The sequence below is a fragment of the Macaca nemestrina genome, chromosome 9 (assembly GCF_043159975.1).
Source record: "Macaca nemestrina isolate mMacNem1 chromosome 9, mMacNem.hap1, whole genome shotgun sequence".
NCBI classification, from domain to species: Eukaryota; Metazoa; Chordata; class Mammalia; order Primates; family Cercopithecidae; genus Macaca; species Macaca nemestrina.
In genome coordinates, this window is record NC_092133.1 from 41,310,860 (window position 1) to 41,331,001 (window position 20,142).

The window sequence follows — 20,142 nt, forward strand, 5'->3', positions numbered from 1 at the left end:
CTTCCAAAAAGAAAAAGAAAAGACCACAGTATCAATGAGTAAAAAGGCAACCCACAGTAATGGGGAAAAATTTTTTGCAGATCATATATCTGAAAATACCCAAAATACAGAGAAAACTCCTAAAACTCAACAACAAAAAAGCAAACCAATATAAAAATGGGCAAAGGACTTAGACATTTCTCCAAAGAGATACAAAATGGCCAGTAAACACACGAAAAGATGCTCAAAATCATCACAAATCAAAACTACAATGAGATGCCACCTCACACCTAATGGGATGGCTACTCGAAAAAAAAAGAAACGGAAAATAAATGTTGGTGAGGATGTGGATAAATGGGAACCCTTATGCACTGTTGGTGGGAATGTAAATGGTCCAGCCACTGTGGAAAACAGTTTGTTGGTTCCTCAAAAAATTTAAAATAGAATTATCATATGATCCAGCAATTATAATTCTGGGTAAATACCCAAAAGAATTGAAAACCCATATTCATAGCAACTTTATTCATAATAGCCAAAATTAAGAAGTAACTCAAGTGTCCACTGACATATGAAGGGACAAGCAAAATGTGATACATACATATAATACTATTCAGCCTTAAAAAAGAAGACGTTTGCTACAACATGGTCCAACCTGGAGGACATTATGCTAAGTGGAATAAGCAAGTCACAAAAGGATAAATACTGTATTATGACTCTATTTTATGAAGTATTTAGAGTAGTCAAAATCATAGACAGTAAATGGTAGGTGTCAGGGGTTGATGGGAGAGGGAAATGGGGAGTTATTGTTTAATGTGTATAGAGTTTCAGTTGTTCATGATGAAAAGAGTTATGGAGATGGATGGTAGTAATGGTTGCAGAATATTATGTATTTAATATCACCGAACTGTACACTTAAAAGTGGTTAAGATGTTAAATTTTATATTATGTGTATTCGAAAGTGACTTTTTAAATTGGGAAAAAAATAGGGGACAGAATAGCAGGGGCATAAGAAAGATAGCCAGTAGCGCATTATGTAGGGATCTGTAAACTTTAACCTGTGAGTCAAACCTGGCCCTTGCCCTGCCAGATTTAAGAATTATTTTTACAGTTTTAAAGTGTTCTTTAAAAAAAAAAAAAAAAAGATCAGAAAATAATGTGACAGAAACCACATGTGGAGGGGTGCAGTAGCTCACGCCTATAATCCCAGCACTTTGGGAGGCTGAGGCGGGTGGATTCCCTGAGGTCAGGAGTTTGAGACCAGCCTGGCCAACATGGTGAAACCCCATCTCTACTAAAAATACAAAAATTAGCAAGGCATGGCGGTGTGCACCTGTAATCCCAGCTACCTGAGAGGCTGAAGTGGGAAAACCGCTTGAATCTAGGAGGCAGAGGTTGCAGTGAGCAGAGATTGCGCCACTGCACTAGGGCCTGAGCGAGACAGCAAGGCCTTGTCTCAAAAAAAAAAAAAAATAACAAACCACATGTGACCTGCAAAGTCTAAAGTATTTAAATAAAGTAAATATTTATTTCTCTGGGCCCTTTTCAGAAAAGGCTTACCAACCCCTGAGGGCCTTGCAACTCATAAGTTGCCTATTTACGAAAGCTTAATAACAGACTTGCACCAGGAAGGCTATTTGAAAGAAAAAGGCTAATGTGGAAAAAAAAATCTCTTTACACAAAAATTATTGTAAATATTAGACACAAGCAAATAACTATTATATTCATTGGTGATAAAGTAAATCTCCTGTAAGGCAAGGCTTGAAATGTATGCGGATCATAAACATCAAGTTCAAGATAATGGTTAACTGTGGCTGGAGGAAAAGGGATAGAGAGGGGAAAGGGGGGGCTCCAGCAATGATTGTTTTGTTTCTTAATCTGGGTGATGAATATACAAATGTTTATTACATTGTTCTTAATAACTTTTGTAAGTCTGAAGTATTTTGTAACTAATGTTAAAAAAAGAAATCAAATAAAGGCATATGGAAAAGGTAATATTGCCTGGTTTTATTAAACAACCAAAATAAGTTTAAAATTTGCACTTGTTATATGCACAGCATTTTTAAATAAAAATTTTCAGAACAACTACTAACAGAAGCCCCAGAGTACAACAACTGGTAAGTGTCACTGGCTAGATTTAAGATTGCCACCAAATTTCCTCTCTGGCACCTCGCTTAGAAACCTAGTCATCACCTTTGATATCTACAATTGAAGTTACCAGGGCTGAGTAAACAATAGCCTAAGAAAGTTTGTTCAAACAGGTTTTTCCAAAAAAATAGCCTTTTAATTTTAGACTACTTTGGGGTTTACAGAAAAGTTGCAACAGCAACTGTTAACAGCCACAAAAACAGACACACAAAACACAAACTCAGTAAACTGTGGAGAGCCTCTAAAAAGTTGAATACATCAATTCTAACTAAACAGCAGTTTCTAGCTCATTTTAAAATTGGGAAGTTATTTGGAAACGAGTCAGGGGAGGGCCGAACACCCCTCCACATCTTCTTATCTCGAAATATCCATTTAATTTGGTCTATGAACAAACAGGCAGATAAAAGGGAAAACTGTAGCACAATCAGAAATTTACACTAGCTTAGCTTGTCTTGATCTTTTAAAAAACATAAACTCACTTTATAACTTAATTTTTAATGTTTAAAGACAGATGTTTACTTGTTTAGTAGGGATGCAGAAAATACTGCATCTAGAATAAAGAGAACAGTGGTTGATTGCTTTTTAGAGGCGATAATACCAACGTAAGTGCTAAACCATCTGCAAAACAGGTATTCAGTCTTACTTCCAAACGGACAAACTACATGAAGTAGCATATATAAGTGACACCTAAGTCTTTATTGACTATAGTTTAAAAATAACGCACTTTTCAGTATGGAACAGTGATCAAACCAAACATACTATTTTCTGCTAAAAATCAGACACACACAGCAACCGGGTGTCATTTTTATTGAACAGAAAGAGGAGAACCAAGAAATTGGGACCCTCAGGAAATGCAAATAAAATCCCTCTCCCTGGACCGCGCACTAGGGGGCCCAGCAGCGAAGCCCCGGCGCTCGGAATCCTGTCAGCCCTCTCCCTACCTGCATCTCACCACCACCTGGATGTTCTTCCCCTTCTCTTCTTTCTTCTTCGCAGACGAATTTGGCTGCGACGCCATGACTGTCCCCGCCAAAAAATCAAGGCCTGGCCGCGGACTTGGGCGCTGTGAGGCGCGGAGGGGCTTGGCGGCCGACGGGGGCCGGAGTCTCCCTGGTCCCTCCCGGGCGCTGGCGTGGCCTGGAGGACCGACGCACGCAGCTCGGCGTCCCCGCTCTCTACCCGGTACTCTGGCCGTGGCGTTTATCCCGCGCCAGCCGGAGCCGCCAAATCACCAATCTCGTCTCCACCCCAAGTCCCAGAAACCAAGCAACGACTCGGCGCCTCAATTTGAAAAAGGGACCGAGTAGCCGGACCAATGACTGCGCTGGCGCGCAAGGCACCATGGGATGCAGTGTCCTCACCGGAGCCCCGCCCTCGGAGCGTGGCCTGCGGGAACTTAAAGAGTTGGGCTGTCCGCCTGCTCCGGAATTTCGTAGTCCAGAGCTGAGACTTTGGAACTAAGCGTGGAACTTTTAGCGTAGCGTGGCTCAACTTACATAACGTCCCTAGCCCAAAATTCCCTCATCTGCAGAGAGGAAATAATAGTAACCATCTCAGAGGGTTAGGATGAGAATTAATGAGCTCGTGGAAATAGATCGGAATATATGGTAAGCACTCGCCATGATTATAATTATTAGAGAATTGTAAGAGAGGGCAATAGAAGCACAGAAGAGAGGTCCAAAGCGAGCCGCCATCCCGGAGGCAGAGACCAGGATAGTCTTTTTTTTTTTTTTTTTTTTTTTTTGAGACGGGGTCTCGCTCTTGTCACCCGGGCTGGATCTCGGCTCACTGCGCCTCCCGGTTCGAGCGATTCTCCTGCTTCAGCCCCCGAGTTGCTGGGATTACAGGTATGTTCCACCACGCCCGGCTAATATTTGTATTTTCAGTAGAGATGTGGTTTCACCATATTAGCTAGGCTGGTCTCGAACTCCGGACCTCAGATGATCCGCCCGCCTTGGCCTCCCAAAGTGCTAGGATTACAGGTGTGAGCTACCGCGCCCGGCCCAGAATAGTCTTGAAGAATAATTAATGTCGGGGCCCGGTGGCTCACGCCTGTAATCCCAACACTTTAACGGGCCGAGGTAGGAGGATAGCTTGAGGCCAGGAGTTTGAGACCAGCCTGGGCGACATAGGGAGACCCCCCTCCGCCCCCCGCTCCCCGATGCGTCTCAACAATAAACAGGAGGAAAAAATAGCCTGGTGTGGTGGTGCGTGCCTGTTGGTCCCAGCTACTCAGGAGGCTGAGGCAGAAGGATCGCTGAACAGGGGAGATCGAGGCTGCAGTGAGCCGGGATTATGCCGCTGGATTACTACAGCCTAGGCGACAGAGCAATGCCCTTTTTCAAAAAATAATAATAATAATAATAAGGAAGTGTTAAGAGATAGGCTACTACAGGTTCCAAATCGTGATGAAATGGACACTGGATGCCATTTGGAGGACTCTGAATTTATCCTTTGGTCATCATCTCTAAGCGACTCCAGGCAAAAAAGCAGGGTCCGCCTTGATTTTAGAACGACTGCACTGACTGACTAACGCAGGCCGCGGGCGCGCTGCGCTCCGGGTTTCCGCGCGGCGCAGCGGGCGGTCGCATAGCAAGGAAGCTGCGCAAACGTCCGCCGCCCCGGCCTACGAATCCCAGCATGCAGCGCTCGCTGGGGCCTGCGCGCCCTCAGTCACCTCTGGTCTGCTGCAGGCGAAATTTTCGGCGTCTTGGCAGTGCCTGGCGTGACTTGACCGCTGTAGGTGTGGGATGCCGCATCAGGAAATACTGTAACAGGAGCCTATTGTTATGAATAACGTTTAAAATCTTAAGGAAATTGAATACTTGAACAAAGGATTTTTAGCAAAGCAATTTTATTTTTGCGCAGAGGGGTGCCTTTTTGGCCAGTCGCCACGAGAGCACACCTGAACAAAGGGGCAGGAGAGTCTTTATTTTTGACCCAAGTCCTGCCCCTGTATATTTTTTCCCATTGGCTGGGGTCGGGTCGTATAATCTAAACTAATCCCGTTTGGCTAAACATTTGATTTTTTTTAGATAAGGTGGGCACGTAACAGAAGGCGGAGAGGAAAGGGGAAGGGATGTCTGTAATGAGCTAGAAAGTTAGTCCTCTTTTCAAATGAGGAAAGGAATGTGAGCTGGTATTGATAACGTCTGGTATTGTGGCGTGCCTCGGCATTTAACAAAGGCAAAAAGAAAAAAAGGAGAAAAAGGGAAAAAGGGGAGGGTACTATGAATTAAAGAAGAAAAGACTGATCGGGTTATTTGAAGAGAAACATCATATCTCACACTATGTTGTAGTCGGTTCCTGGAACTGTGCTTCTGGCCCACACAACCCATGAGAACCTAAATGTCGTGTTAGTCTATTAAGTAACACCCCGGTGTAGTGGAAAGCTCTGATGTCCTTTTTATGTTCCTCCACTTGCTAATCCCCTACATGCGTCCCACCCCTCCGGCCCCTCGCCCCAAGGAAATATCTGCATCTATAGCTCCTTCTGCTGGTCATCTCTATTTTGAGTAGCCAGCTGTCTGTTGATACCTCCTCTTAGGTGGCTCGCTGGCATTTCAAAATGGGACCTATGCCAAACGGAACTCTATCTTATCTCCACCTTAATCTTTCTCATCTGGATGCTGGAGCTAACCAGAACCTTTGATTCCTCCATGTGTAGTGGAGTCCTGTTGATTTTGTCTCCCCTGCGATGGATCACCATAGTCCAAGGCTCTTATCTTTTCCCTGAACAACTGTCATCTACCTCCTTAACAAGATTCTCTTCTGCCCTTTTCTCCTCCCCTCGAACCCTCCATTACGTTTACTCAGCAAGGGAAGTGTCTTTTAAGAAATAAGAAAATAAGACCATGCTCTTCATCTGCTTTTTAATCTTACACTATCTTCTCATTTGTATTTGGAATGAAATCCAAACTCATTACCATGCCCTGTAGGGTCCTCATGATCTGGCCCTTGTCCATACAATCAACTAAAGGCACTTTCCAAAAATCTCATTACCATGCTTCAGAGCTCCTAGCTTTTTCCTGTGGCCAGGTCCTTGTACCTGACATACCCTCTGCCCTAAACTGTGTTTGGCTCTTTGCATGGCTTACCCATTCTCATTCTTCAGCTCTCAGTTGAACTTTCTCTTTTAAAAACACCTATCCTGACCACCCTATCTAAAGCACATTGTTCATAATTTTCTCTTTTTTTTTTATTTTTGAGACAGAGTCTCACTCTGTCCCTCGTGCTGAAGTGCAGTGGCATGATCTTGGCTCACTGCAACCTCCGCCTCCTGGATTCAAACAATTCTTGAGCCTCAGCCTCCTGAACAGGTGGGATTACAGGCGCCCCACCATGCCTGGCTAATTTTTTTTATATTTTTAATAGAGACTGGGTTTCACCATGTTGGCCAGGCTAGTCTCGAACTCCTGACCTCAAGTAATCTGCCCTCCTTGGCCTCCCAAAGTGCTGGGATTACAGATGTGAGCCACTGCACCTGGCCTTCCTCTTATAATTTTCTATCCCAGAACCCTGCCTATTTTCTTCATAACACTACAGTCAATATATTGTGTGTATTGACAGTATATTACATTGTCAATATATTGTGTGTCTCCCTGGATAGAATGTAAGTTTCATTAGGGACCCTGTCTTTTTGTTCAGTATTCTTTTCCCAGTGTCTTGAACAAAGCCTTACACCAAAGTAAGGCTTTACTCAATAAATATATATTGAGCACCTGAAGGAAATTACTTAACGTCTATCAGCCTTGGTTTCCTCATCTGTAAAATGGAGATAATAATAATTACTATTATTGTGAGGATGAAAATAACATATGCAAAGTGCCGGGGATATAATAGGAAAAAAAAAATCTTAATTTCTCCCTTTTGGCTGGGCATGGTGGCTCATGCCTTTAATCCCAGCACTCTGGGAGGCCGAGGTGGGCAGATCACGAGGTCAGGAATTCAAGACCAGCTTGGCCAATAAATATGGTAAAACCCTGTCTCCACTAAAAATACAAAAAAAATTAGCCGGGCGTGATGGTGGGCACCTGTAGTCCCAGCTCCTCGGGAGGCTGAGGCAGAAGAATCGCTTCAACCCAGGAGGCAGAGGTTGCAGTGAGCCGAGATGGCACCACTGAACTCCAGCCTGGGTGACAGAGCTAGAGTCTGTCTCAAAAAAAAAAAAAAAAAAAAAAAAAAATCCCCTTTTCTTTCATTTTGTTTTGGTTTTTCTGAATCAGGATCTTGCTCTATCACCAGGGCTGAAGTACAATACACCATCACGGCTCACTGAAGCCTGGACCTCCTGGGCTCAAGGGATTCTCCTATCTCAGCCACCTGAGTAGCTGGGACTATAGGCACAAGCCACCAGATTTGGCTAATTTTTTTTTCCTTTGATAGATATGGGGGTCTCCCTATGTTGCCCAGGCTGGTCTTGAACTCCTGGTCTCAAGTAATCCTCCCACCTCAGCCTCCCAAAGTGCTGGGATTATAGGCACGAGCTACCCTGCTGGGCCGTCTTTCCTTTCTCTTTAGTAAATATTCAAACAATATATACATTAATAGTCACATGGGTTGACGCAAGAAATTCAAGAGTCTCCACTTGATAATAGATACAGCTACCGTTTATCTACGGTTTACTGTGAGTCAGATTCCATGCCAAATGCTTTGTGTGCATCATCTCATTTAATCTTCAGAACAACTTTCTGAAGTAGGAACTATTACTTTCCACTGTTTTATCAGTAAACTAGCCAAATAAGTTTGTCTGTAGTCATACAGCATATGACTATACTTACACTTTAATCATAGTATAAGGTTAACTATTGGGGAAGGAACTTAGAATTCTTTCCCATTCCAACTCCCAGGCTCTTAACTACTGTCTTTCCCCCTGAATTTTTTTCATTTGCTAAGTGTGCATGTATTCTTTTTTTTTTTTTTTTTTTTGAGACAGAGTCCCACTCTGTCGCCAGGCTGGAGTGCAGTGGCGCAATCTCGGCTCACTGCACCCTCTGCCTCCCGGGTTCAAGCGATTCTCATGCGTCAGCCTCCGAGTAGCTGGGATTATAGGCGCATGCCACCACACCCAGCTAATTTTTGTAGTTTTAGTAGAGACGAGGTTTTGCCATGTTGACCAGGATGGACTTGAACTCCTGACCTCATGATCCACCTGCCTCGGCCTCCCAAGGTTACAGGCGTGAGCCACCATGCCTGCCTGTATCCACTTTTATCATACTGTTTTTGAAGTGCTTACTGTGGGCCTGGCAATGAATATACAGGGTGAATTATTGTACTTGCCCTCAGGGCTAGGTCAAATAGAGATAGCCAGGGTCTAATGGCCACGTGTAAGTGTTTTGTTGCACTAAGCAGTCCCTGAAATGCCATTTTACATTGCCTTTATTGAGTTCAAACTACTCAGGCTAATAATCAACATTTCTTGGCTGGGCACGGTGGCTCACACCTGTAATCCCAGCACTTTTGGAGGCCAAGGCAGGTAGATCACCTGCGGTCAGGGGTTCGAGACCAGCCTGGTCAACATGGCGAAACCCCATCTCTACTAAAAATACAAAAATTAGCTAGGTGTGGTGGCACATGCCTGTAATCCCAGCTACTTGAGAGGCTGAGACAGGAGAATCGCTTGAACCCTGGGGGTGGAGGTTGCAGTGAGCCGAGATCGCGCCATTGCACTCCCACCTGGGCAACAGAGCGAGGCTCCATCTCAAAACAAACAAACAAATTAGTTGGGGCCAGGCGTGGTGGCTCACATCTGTAATTCCAGCACTTTGGGAGGCCGATTCGGGCAGATCACCAGGTCAGGAGTTAGAGACCATCCTGGCCAACGTGGCGAAACCCCATCTCTACTAATGATACCAAAAAAAAAAAAATTAGCGTGATGGTGTGTGCCAGTGGTCTCAGCTACAAGGGAGACTGAGGCAGGAGAATCACTTGAACTTGGGAAGCAGAGGTTGCAGTGAGCCGAGATCATGCCACTACACATCAGCCTGGCGACAGAGTAAGACTCCATCTCAATAACAGTAATAATAATAATTTAAGTCTAGTTAAACTGAATTTTAACAATGCAACATCGTTGCCCATGTGTTTGCTCCGGCACTTCTCTTTCAGGAGTATACGTACTTCTCGAATAAATTATTTTAAATTGATTTTTATTTTTCCTAAAGAAAAACACGGAGGTTGGGCATGGCAGCTCATACCTGTAATACTAGGCAGGAGAATTGCCTGAACCTGGGGGCAGAGGTTGCAGTGAGCCGAGAGCATGCCACTGCACTCCAGCCTGAGTGACAGAGTATGACTTTGTCTCAAAAAAAAAAAAAAAAAAAGAAACAGAAAGAAAAGAAAAGAAAAACGTGGAAATGTTTTATAAAGTTAAATAGTTCTAAAAGGCTTGTAACAAAAAAAAAGGTATTTTATCTGCCTTATCCCACCCCAATGCCTCTAGACCTTTACCCCAGAAACAACCAACCACTTTAGCTGTTTGTGCAGGCATTTACATATTTCTATTTTCATAAGGAATTTGTATATACTGTTATTTGTATTTATTTATTTATTTATTTTTGAGACAGGGTCTCACTCTGTTGCCCAGACTAGAGTGCAGTGGCTCTATCAGGTATCACTGCAGCCTCAACCGCTCCAGTTGAAGCAATCCTATTGTCTCAGCCTCCTGAGTAGCTAGGACCACAGGCACATGCCACTACACCCAGCCAATTTTTTTCTATTTTTTGTAGAGACAGGGTCTCACTTTGTTGTACAGGTTGGTCTTGAACTCCTGGGCTCAAGTGATTCCCCCACCCCGGCCTCCCAAAGTGCTGGAATTACAGGCATGAGCCACCACGCCTGGCCCTTGACCTCCTGGGTTCCAGCAATCCACTTCCACCTCCTGAATAGCCTCAACTGCATCAGTTGAAGTGATCTTACCGCCTCAGCCTCATTAGTAGCTGGGACTACAGGCGCACACCACCACACCCACTAATTTTTAAATTTTTTCATAGACATAGGGTATTGCTTTGTTTCCCAGGCTGGTCTCCAGCTGCTGGACTCAAGCAGTCCTCCGCCTCAGCCTTCCAAAGTGCTAGGATTATGGGCATGAGCCACCCCTGTGCCAGACCTATACCGTTATCTTTTGATTAATCAATTTTAGACATTATTTATTGACATCTTATGGTAGGTGAGGTTTAGTTCTCAAACTCTACCATTCTCTCTGCATTTCCTTCTCTATATACCCAATATTACAATTTCTAGTTAAATCAATAATCTATATTCAGGTTATTATGTCTGTTCATAGCTGAGAATTTCATTCTAGTGACTAGAAATTTTGCAATGAGGCCAGGCGCAGTGGCTCATGCCTGTAATCCCAGCACTTTGGGAGCCCGAGGCAGGCAGATCACCTGAAGTTGGGAGTTTGACACCAGCCTGGTCAACATGGTGAAACCCCGTCTCTACTAAAAATATAAAAATTAGCCGGGCATGGTGACACATGTCTGTAATCCCAGCTACTTGGGAGGCTGAGGCAATGACAATCGCTTGAACCTAGGAGGTGGAGGTTACAGTGAGCCAAGATTACACCATTGCACTCCAGCCTGGGCAACAGAGCAAGACTCCACCAAAAGAAAAGAAAAGAAAAGAAATCTTGCAATGATGTGCCTTAGTGTGCATCTACTTTCTTTTTTTTTTTTTGACACGGAGTCTCGCACTGTCACCCAGGCTGGAGTGCAGTGGCGCAATCTCAGCTCACTGCAAGCTCCGCCTCCTGGGTTCACCCTATTCTCCTGCCTCAGCCTCCCAAGTAGCTGGGACTACAGGCGCCTGCCACCACGCCCAGCTAATTTTTTGTATTTTTAGTAGAGACAGGGTTTCACTGTGTTAACCAGGATGGTCTCGATCTCCTGACCTCATGATCCGCCCACCTCAGCCTCCCAAAGTGCTGGGATTACAGGCGTGAGCCACCGCACCCAGCCAATGTCTGCATCTACTTTCATTAATTGGGCTGAGCTTTTCAGTCTGGCAAGTTGTTATCTTCAGTCTGGGAAATGTTTTTGAATTATTCATTGAATATTTCATTTGTCATGTCTGTTCTTTCTCTCTGGAACTCCTATATATAGTAGATTTCTACCACCCAGCAATTACTACCATTAATATTTTGATGTATTTCTTTCCAGTTGTCTATTCATGTATTTTCAATAATTGAGATCATAATTGAATATATAGGGGTTTTTTTTTGTCTTTTTCCCCCCTTTTTGTGGAGAACAGGGTCTCACTATGTTGCCCAGGCAGGTCTTGAACTCCTGGACTCAAGCAATCATTCTGCCTCTACCTCCCTAAGTGCTGGGATTACAGGGGTAAGCCACTATGCTCAGCCTGAATATAGAATTTTGCATCCTGAATTTCTATTTAACATAAGAATTCTTCCAAGACCGTCCAGACCTCATCTCTACAATAAATGAAAATAGTTTCAGCCATAGTGGCACTCACCTGTGGTCCCAGCTACTTGGGAGGCTGAGCTGGGAGGATCACTTGAGCCTGGGAGGTGAGGTTGATCATACCGGTGCGCTCCAGCCTGGGTGACAGAGCAAGATCTTCTTAAAAAAAAAAAAACAGGGGCCAGGCACAGTGGCTCATGCCTGTAATCACAGCACTTAGGGAGGCCAAGGCAGGTGGATCATGAGGTCAGGAGATCGAGACCATCCTGGCTAACACGGTGAAACCCTGTCTCTCCTAAAAGTACAAAAAAAATTAGTGTGGTGGCGGGTGCCTGTAGTCCCAGCTACTCGGGAGGCTGAGGCAGAAGAATGGCATGAACCCGGGAGGCAGGGCTTGCAGTGAGCTGAGATTGTGCCACTGCACTCCAGCCTGGGGGAAAGAGCGAGACTCCGTCTCAAAAAAACAAAAAAACACACCTTTAGTTAGTTTTAATTACTCAACAACTGTTTACTGAGCTTAGGTGCATATCCTGTGATAGTCACAAAAATGAATTTAAAAAGTCCTGCCCTGCCAGGCACGGTGGCTCACACCTGTAATCCCAGCACTTTGTGAGGCTGAGGTGGGTGGATCACTTGAGGTCAGGAGTTTGAGACCAGCCTGGGCAACGTGGTGAAACCCCATCTCTACTAAAAAATACAAAAAAATTAGCCAAGCGTGGTGGTGCACGCCTGTAATCCCATCTACTCAGGAGACTGAGGCAGGAGAATCGCTTGAACCCAGTAGGCGGAGGTTATAGTGAGCCGAGGTCACTCCATTGCACTCCAGCCTGGGCAACAAGAGTGAAACTCCGTCTCAAAAAAATAAAAAGAAAAAGAATACAGTCAGCAAAATTTAGAACATTGGGAACACTACAGGATAAATGACTCAACTCCTTTGAGAAATAAATTGCAAAATAAAAAAGAGGAGAGAGAGGAGGCCAGGCACAGTGGCTCACGCCTGTAATTCTAGCACTTTGGAAGGCCAAGGTGGGTGGATCACCTGTCAGGAGTTTAAGACCAGCTTGACCAATATGGTGAAACCCCATCTCTATTAAAAAAATACAAAAATTGGCTAGGCGCGGTGGCTCACACCTATAAGCCCAGTACTTTGGGAGGCTGAGGCAGGTGGATCACTTGAGGTCAGGAGATCGAGACCAGCCTGACCAATATGGTGAAACCCCATCTCTACTAAAAATACAAAAATTAGCCAGGCATGGTGGCACGCACCTGCAATCCCAGTTACTCAGGAGGCTGAGGCAGGAGAATCTCTTGAACCTGGGAGGCAAAGGTTGCAGTGAGCTGACATCCTGCTGCTGCATTCTATCTAGCCTGGGTGATAGAGCAGGACTCCATCTCAAAAAAACAAACAAAAATAAATAAATAAATAAATAAAAAATAAGAGGTATAAACCTGTGGATTAAAAAAGATTTAGAATTGACAAGCTATGGGCCGGGCGCGTTGGCTTATGCCTATAATCCCAGCACTTTGGGAAGCCAACGCAGGTGGATCACCTGAGGTCAGGAGATCAAGACCATCCTGGCTAACACAGTGAAAACCCCGTCTCTACTAAAAACACAAAAAATTAGCTGGGCATGGTGGCGCGTGCCTGTAATCCCAGTTACTCAGGAGGCTGAGACAGGAGAATTGCTTGAACCAGGGAATTGGAGGGTGTGGTGAGCCAAGATTGTACCACTGCACTCCAGCCTGGTGACAGAGTGAGACTTCATCTCAAAAAAAAAAAAAAAGATCAAACAGGCCGGCATGGTGGCTCATGTCTGTAATCCCAGCACTTTGGGAGGCTGAGGCGAGAGGATCATCTGAGGTCAGGAATCCAAGACCAGCCTGACCAACATTGTGAAACCCAGTTTCTACTAAAAAAAAAAAAAAAAAAATTAGCAGGGCGTGGTGGTGGGCCCCTGTAATCCCAGCTACTTGGGCTGAGGCAGGAGAATCACTTGAACCTGAAAGGCAGAGGTTGCAGTGAGCTGAGATCATGATGCTGCACTCCAGCCTGGGCAACAGAACAAGACTCTGTCTCAAAAAAAAAAAAAAAAAAGAAAAAAGAAAGAAAGAAAAAGAAAAGAAAGTGAACAAACAAAAATTATTCTAAAAAATGTGGCTAAATCTCACCAGATAGTGAAAGAAAGCCAGACCCAAAAGAGTATATACTGTATGAGTGCATTTACATTAAACTGTAAACCAGGCAAAACTAATTTATTGTGTTAGAAATCAGGTTAGTGGTTACCCTTGGGGTGACAGTGACTGAAAGGGAGAATAAGGCAGAGCTTCTGGGTGTGTTTACAGGGATGTGTTCAGTTTCTGAAAATTCACTGAGCTGTACACTTATCACTTGTTTACTTTTCTGTTTGCAATACTTCAATAAACTCTTCAGAAAAAGATAATCTTCAAAAGATACAAAACAAACAAAAAAAAGAAACATGTTAATCAAATGAAGTGTTTTGTTCTTATTTGGATCCTGATTTGAACAAACCCATTGTGAAAAAGAAATATTTGAGGCAATCAGGAAAGTGGGAACACTCAGGAAAGTAGGAACACTGACTAGATATTTGATGATATTAAATAATTATGTTAATGTTTTAGGTATGTTCGTGCCTGTGGATTTTCTTTTTTTTTTTTTTCTTTTTTTTTTTTTTTTGAGACGGAGTCTCGCTCTGTCGCCCAGGCTGGAGTACAGTGGCCGGATCTCAGCTCACTGCAAGCTCCGCCTCCCAGGTTCACGCCATTCTCCTGCCTCAGCCTCCCGAGTAGCTGGGACTACAGGCGCCCGCCACCTCGCCTGGCTAATTTTTTTGTATTTTTTAGTGGAGACGGGGTTTCACTGTGCTAGCCAGGATGGTCTCGATCTCCTGACCTCGTCTCGGCCCGTCTCGGCCTCCCAAAGTGCTGGGATTACAGGCGTGAGCCACCGCGCCCAGCCTGCCTGTGGATTTTCTTTAAGTCCTTTGAGACATATACTGAAATACTGAGATGAAATATTAATAATATAATGCCCGGTATTTGGTTCAGAACAATTTAGTGGAGGTTGAAGGAGTTGGAGGAAAAGATAGAACAATATTGGCCATAAACTGGTAATTATGGAAGCTGAATAATGAATGGATGCCTAGGGTATTTATTATTGACATTGTTGGCTGTGGAATTCTAAAACTGTATTTTTCAAAATGTTTTTATCCTAAATGACAGAATCTATGTTGACATTGTTGGGCTATAGAATTCTAAAATCATATTTTGCCTGGAATAGTAATATGATTTTCTTTTCTTTTGTATATGTTTGATTACTTGTTCCATAATACAAAGTTTTCTCTTTTTTCTTTCTTTTTGAGACACAGTTTTGCTCTTGTTGCCCAGGCTGGAGTGCAATGGCACTATCTCAGCTCACTGCAATCTGCACTTCCCAGGTTTAAGCAATTCTCCTGCCTCAGCCTCCTGAGTAGCTGGGATTACAGGCATGCACCACCACGCGTGGCTAATTTTGTATTAGTAGAGACGGGGTTTCTCCATGTTGGTCAGGCTGGTCTCCAACTCTCGACTTCAGGTGATCCACCTACCTCGGCCTCCCAAAGTGTTGGGATTACAGGCGTGAGCTACCGTGCCCCTCCCAATAAAAAGTTTTAAAATGTATATTAGTTTTAAGTATGATACTATGGTAATAAAATACCTAAAAGCAACATGAATTTTTAAAAATGTTTTATAGATAAGTGATTAATTATAAATTTGTTTGTTAAAAGTTTTCCTAAATGACTCATCTTTGCTAGCCCTTAAAGGTAAATTTGAGTTACTTTATGAGCAGTATCTATAATTCATATTTTCTACACACAGTGAAGACAACTCTCGATTTATCCATTCAACAAATATTTATGGGCCCAGGGCTTGCTTTCAATGTTGAGGATACACCAGAGAAATAAGCAACCAGGTTTCTATGCTTGTGGTATTTACATGTTAGTGAGGGAGATAAATGAGTAAATTAAGACACGTAAAGTAAGGCCAAGTGCGGTGGTTCATGCCTGTAATCCCAGCACTTTGGGAGGCCAAGGCGGGCAGATCACTTGAGGTCAGGGGTTCGAGACCAGCTTGGCCAACATGGTGAAATCCCCGTCTCAACTAAAAATACAAAAAACCCAGCAGGGCATGGTGGCTTATGCCTGTAGTCCCAGCTACCTGGGAGGCTGAGGCAGGAGAATCGCTTGAACCCAGGAGGTGGAGGTTGCAGTGAGCCAAGATCACTCCACTGCACTCCAGCCTGGGCAACAGAGGGAGACCCTGTCTTAAAAAGATAAAAAAGGCTGGGTGCAGTGGCTCACACCTGTAATCCCAGCACTTTGGGAGGCTGGATCACCTGAAGTTAGGAGTTTGAGACCAGCCTGGCCAACATGGTGAAACCCCGTCCCTACTAAAACTACAAAAATTAGCTGAGCGTTGTGGCGGGTGCCTATAATCCTAGCTACTCAGGAGGCTGAGGTAGGAGAATTGCTTGAACCCAGGAGGTAAAGGTTGCAGTGAGCCAAGACCACGCCATTGCACTCCAGCCTGGGTGACAGTCAGACTCTGTCTCAATTAAAAAAAAAAAAAAAAGTCTCTTGAGACATTTTTCTTTTGAGAAAAATAGATGGCTAAAATCAATGTTCCTCAGCTGTTCATTAAAGAATTGGTGTTGCTCAAGAGCCTTAAAAAAATAATACAAATAAAAATGATGTTTATGAAAAATGTTTAAGGTCTTGTAAGAATTATTGTTTGACACAAGGTCTGGCTGTCTTGCCCAGGCTGGAATACAGTGGCATGATTTTGGCTCACTGCAACCTCCACCTCCCGGGCTCAAGCCATCCTCCCACCTCAACATCCAGAGTAGTTGGGACCACAGGCATCCACCACCATGCCCGGCTAATTTTTTATTCTGTTTTGATTTTATCTTTATTTTAAATAGAGATGAGGCCTGTGTTGCCCAGGCTGGTCTTGAACTCCTAAGCTCAAGTGATCCTCCTGTTTTGGCCTCCCAAAGTGCTAGTATTACAGGCATGAGCTACTGCACCTGCTGCCTAATTTTTTTTATTTTTATTTTTTTATATAGACAAGGCCTGACTATGTTGCCAAAGCTGGTCTTGAACTCCTGGGCTCAAGCATCCTCTCACCTCTGCTTCCCAAATTGTTGGGATTATAGGCATTAGCCACCGCGTTGGCCCTAACTTTAAATTTTCCTTTGTTATTAACTACCTAGGTATGTTTTCTCTTTAGCTATTTGTACAAAATTTTGAGTTGGTGGATTCAGAATTCAGATTTTGATTTTGAATATATAACAATAGGCTAGATTAGTTCAAAAAACATTTTTTTTTTTGAGATGGAGTTTCACTTTTGTCACCCAGGCTAGAGTGCAATGGCTTGATCTCGGCTCACTGCAACCTCTGCCTCCTGGGTTCAAACAATTCTCCCACCTCAGCCTTGCGAATAGCTGGGATTACAGGCATGCGCCACCGTGCCCAGTTAATTTTGTATTTTTAGTAGAGATGGGTTTTCTCTATGTTGGTCAGGCTGGTCTCGAACTCCCAACCTCAGGTGATCTGCCTGCCTTGGCCTCCCAAAGTGCTGGGATTACAGGCGTGAGCCACCATGCCCAGCCTCAAAAGACATTTTTAAGTTTTATTTTTGAGACAGGGTCTCACTCTGTTACCTAGGCTGGAGTGCAGCAGCACGATCTCAGCTCACTGAAACCTCTGCCTCCCAGGTTCAAGCGATTCTTGTGCCTCAGCCTCCTGAGTAACTGGGACTACAGGTGCACACTGTCATGCCCAGCTAATTTTTAAATTTTTTTGTAGAGACAGGGTTCACCATGTTGGCTAGGCTGGTCTCCAACTCCTGACCTCAAGTGATTCACCTGCCTCAGCCTCCCAAAGAGCTGGGATTACAGGTGTGAGCCACTGTACCCAGCCTATTAAAAAAAAAAAAAAAATTATTGGCCGGGCGTGGTGGCTCACGCCTGTAATCCCAGCACATTGCAAGGCCGAGACAGGCAAATCACCTGAGGTCAGGAGTTGGAGACCAGCCTGACCAACATGGAGAAACCCCGTCTCTACTAAGCATATAAAAATTAGCTGGGCATGGTGGTGCATGCCTGTAATCCCAGCTACCTGGGAGGCTGAGGCAGGAGAATCGCTTGAACTCGGGAGGCAGAGGTTGCGGCGAGCCAAGATCATGCCATTGCACTCCAGCCTGGGTGAAAAGAGAGAAATTTCGTCTCAAAAAAAAAAAAAAAAAAAAAAAATTCTTTTTCTTTCCTCTGCTAAAACATCCAGGGGGACAAAAAATATTATTTTTCTGAACATTACCAATTAGGAAATAAATGTCAATCTGTCACCACTGGGCTTCCTTTTTAAGTTTTTTTTTCTTTCAATTCATTAGGAACTCCTGACTCAGCTCTATGGTGAACTCTATTCTATCTGAACTAATGGAAGGAACCTACAGCACAGATGAACACTAATAACACTAATATTTGGCTTCTAGTATATCAGAGTACTTATATTTGAATATGTGTCTAGTTTTCCTAAGGCAAAGAATGACTTCAGCACATTACTTTTTATGCCTCTAAAAAAGTTGTAGGCCGGGAATGGTGGCTCACACCTATAATCCCAGCACTTTGGGAGGTCGAGGCAGGGGGATCATGAAGTCAAGAGATCGAGACCATCCTGGCCAGCATGATGAAACCCCGTCTCTACTAAAAATACAAAAATTACCTGGGCATGGTGGCACGCGCCAGTAGTCCCAGCTACTCTGGAGGCTGAGGCAGGAGAATCGCTTGAATCCGGGAGGTGGAAGTTGCAGTGAGCCGAGATCGCACCACTGCACTCCAGCCTGGCAACAGAGCGAGACTCCGTCTAAAAAAAAGAAAAGAAAAAAAAGTTGTCTAGGTGATTTACACCTTATACTTGTTTGAGTGAGAGTGGGAAAGATTATACCCCAGATCTTCACATTTCCTACTTTTTCTCATCATTCTGGGGTCTGCTTGAATGTCACTTCCTCAGAGGGGCCTTTCCTGACCACCTGTTCCTTCATATCACTTACTCACTTACTTGATTATTATCTGTTTTTCCCAACAGCTAGAAGGTAAGCTCCATCAAGACAGAAACTTTTGTCTTTTTTGTCCACTGCTGTATCCCCAGCACCTTTATAGTACCTGGTATCTGTAAGGAATTCAACAAACATTTGTCAAGTCATAAATGAGATGAGCGAATCACAGCTTTCGGAATCAGACAGTCCCGAGTTCAAATTACAACTCCACTCTTTTTGTCCAATTGTTGGCAAGTTACTTAACCTCTCTCTGCCACAGCTTCCTCATCTCTGGTAGGTGGGGAAATATCCATTACAGAGGGTGGTCATGATGACTAATGAAGGATCAATGTACAATGTCAGACATAGAGTAGACCCTCAAAATTGTTACTTTTCTTTCCATCCACCTCCTTTTTATTGAGACGATAGTTATGAGACTATATTAATATTATTCTTTCTTATCCAGGACATCCACTTCAACCAGAGGGAAATTTATCATGAAGCCAATGAAGTTTAAACTTCAGGGCTGCTCACTTGCACAGGCTCCAAACTGGGATTTGTAGAGGGAAAGCCAGTTGTCTAGAAGCTCTCATTTTGTTGCCCAGGCTGGAGTGCAGTGATGTGATTTCAGCTCACTGCAACCTCCGCCTCCCAGGTTCAAGTGATTCTCCTGCCTCAGCCTCCTGAGTAGCTGGGATTACAGGTGCGTGCCACCACGCCCAGCTGATTTTTGTATTTTTAGTAGAGACGGGGTTTCACCATGTTGGTCAGGCTGGTCTCGAACTCCTGACCTCGTGATCCGCCCAGTTTGGCTTCCCAAAGTGCTGGGATTACAGGCATGAGCCACCACGCCTGGCCATCTGGAAGCATTTTTATATAAACATTTCTAATAAATAGCCTAAAGAGATCTCAGGGAAAAAAAAGGTACTAACCTCCAAGTCTCCAGTATTTGTTGTGATGTATTTTCTCTCTATAGTAATCTTTTGACTGCTAATTCTGTATTTATAATTTGTATTTTATGTCTCAAAGAGGTCCCCCAAATTGTATATGTTTCAAGCCCTCCAAGTCTGAATCTACCCTTTACCCAGTTCATTTATAGATTCCATTAATGGAGCATAGATGTATTCAGAAAGTCTGCATTTACACTCTCAGAGGAGCTGCTTCAAGGCGATTGGCTACTCTGCATTGGGACTGGTAATTTAAAGATTCTTAAAACCACGCACTTGCAAACCCCACTAGGAGGCTTGCCATAATTTTTTACCTGTTTTCATCCAAAGGTTTGCCTTTAGGTGAAACTGCATTGTTAAAAAGACCGTGGGTACGCCTTCGATAAAGCATCAACTTGATTAAGGAATCCTCCTACTGAATTCCCATTTAAAGCAATACTTGGACTAAGGACACTGTTTTTGGTTGCAGTCTTTGGTCTACCAATCAGAAACCTAAAAGTACTTAAGCTGGGAAGTTACCATCCATAATCGCATTCTTCCTTAAAGACTCCCATAAGGTATTA

The 20,142-nt window shown here is 43.8% G+C and overlaps 2 protein-coding genes across 2 annotated transcripts in view; one reads left to right on the forward strand and one right to left on the reverse strand.

Moving 5' to 3' along the window:
- LOC105480250 (kinesin family member 11) overlaps nt 1-3,439 on the reverse strand; it is a 67,688-nt gene extending 64,249 nt beyond the window's left edge. Inside the window, exon 1 of the mRNA XM_011738839.2 lies at nt 3,066-3,439. Coding sequence (XP_011737141.2) covers nt 3,066-3,142 — 77 coding nt within the window. The 5' untranslated portion in view covers nt 3,143-3,439. The remainder of the gene's footprint in view (nt 1-3,065) is intronic.
- Nucleotides 3,440-3,632: 193 nt separating this feature from the next.
- Nucleotides 3,633-20,142, forward strand: part of LOC105480260 (insulin degrading enzyme) — a 139,180-nt gene continuing 122,670 nt past the window's right edge. Inside the window, exon 1 of the mRNA XM_011738862.3 lies at nt 3,633-3,731. Coding sequence (XP_011737164.1) covers nt 3,691-3,731 — 41 coding nt within the window. The 5' untranslated portion in view covers nt 3,633-3,690. The remainder of the gene's footprint in view (nt 3,732-20,142) is intronic.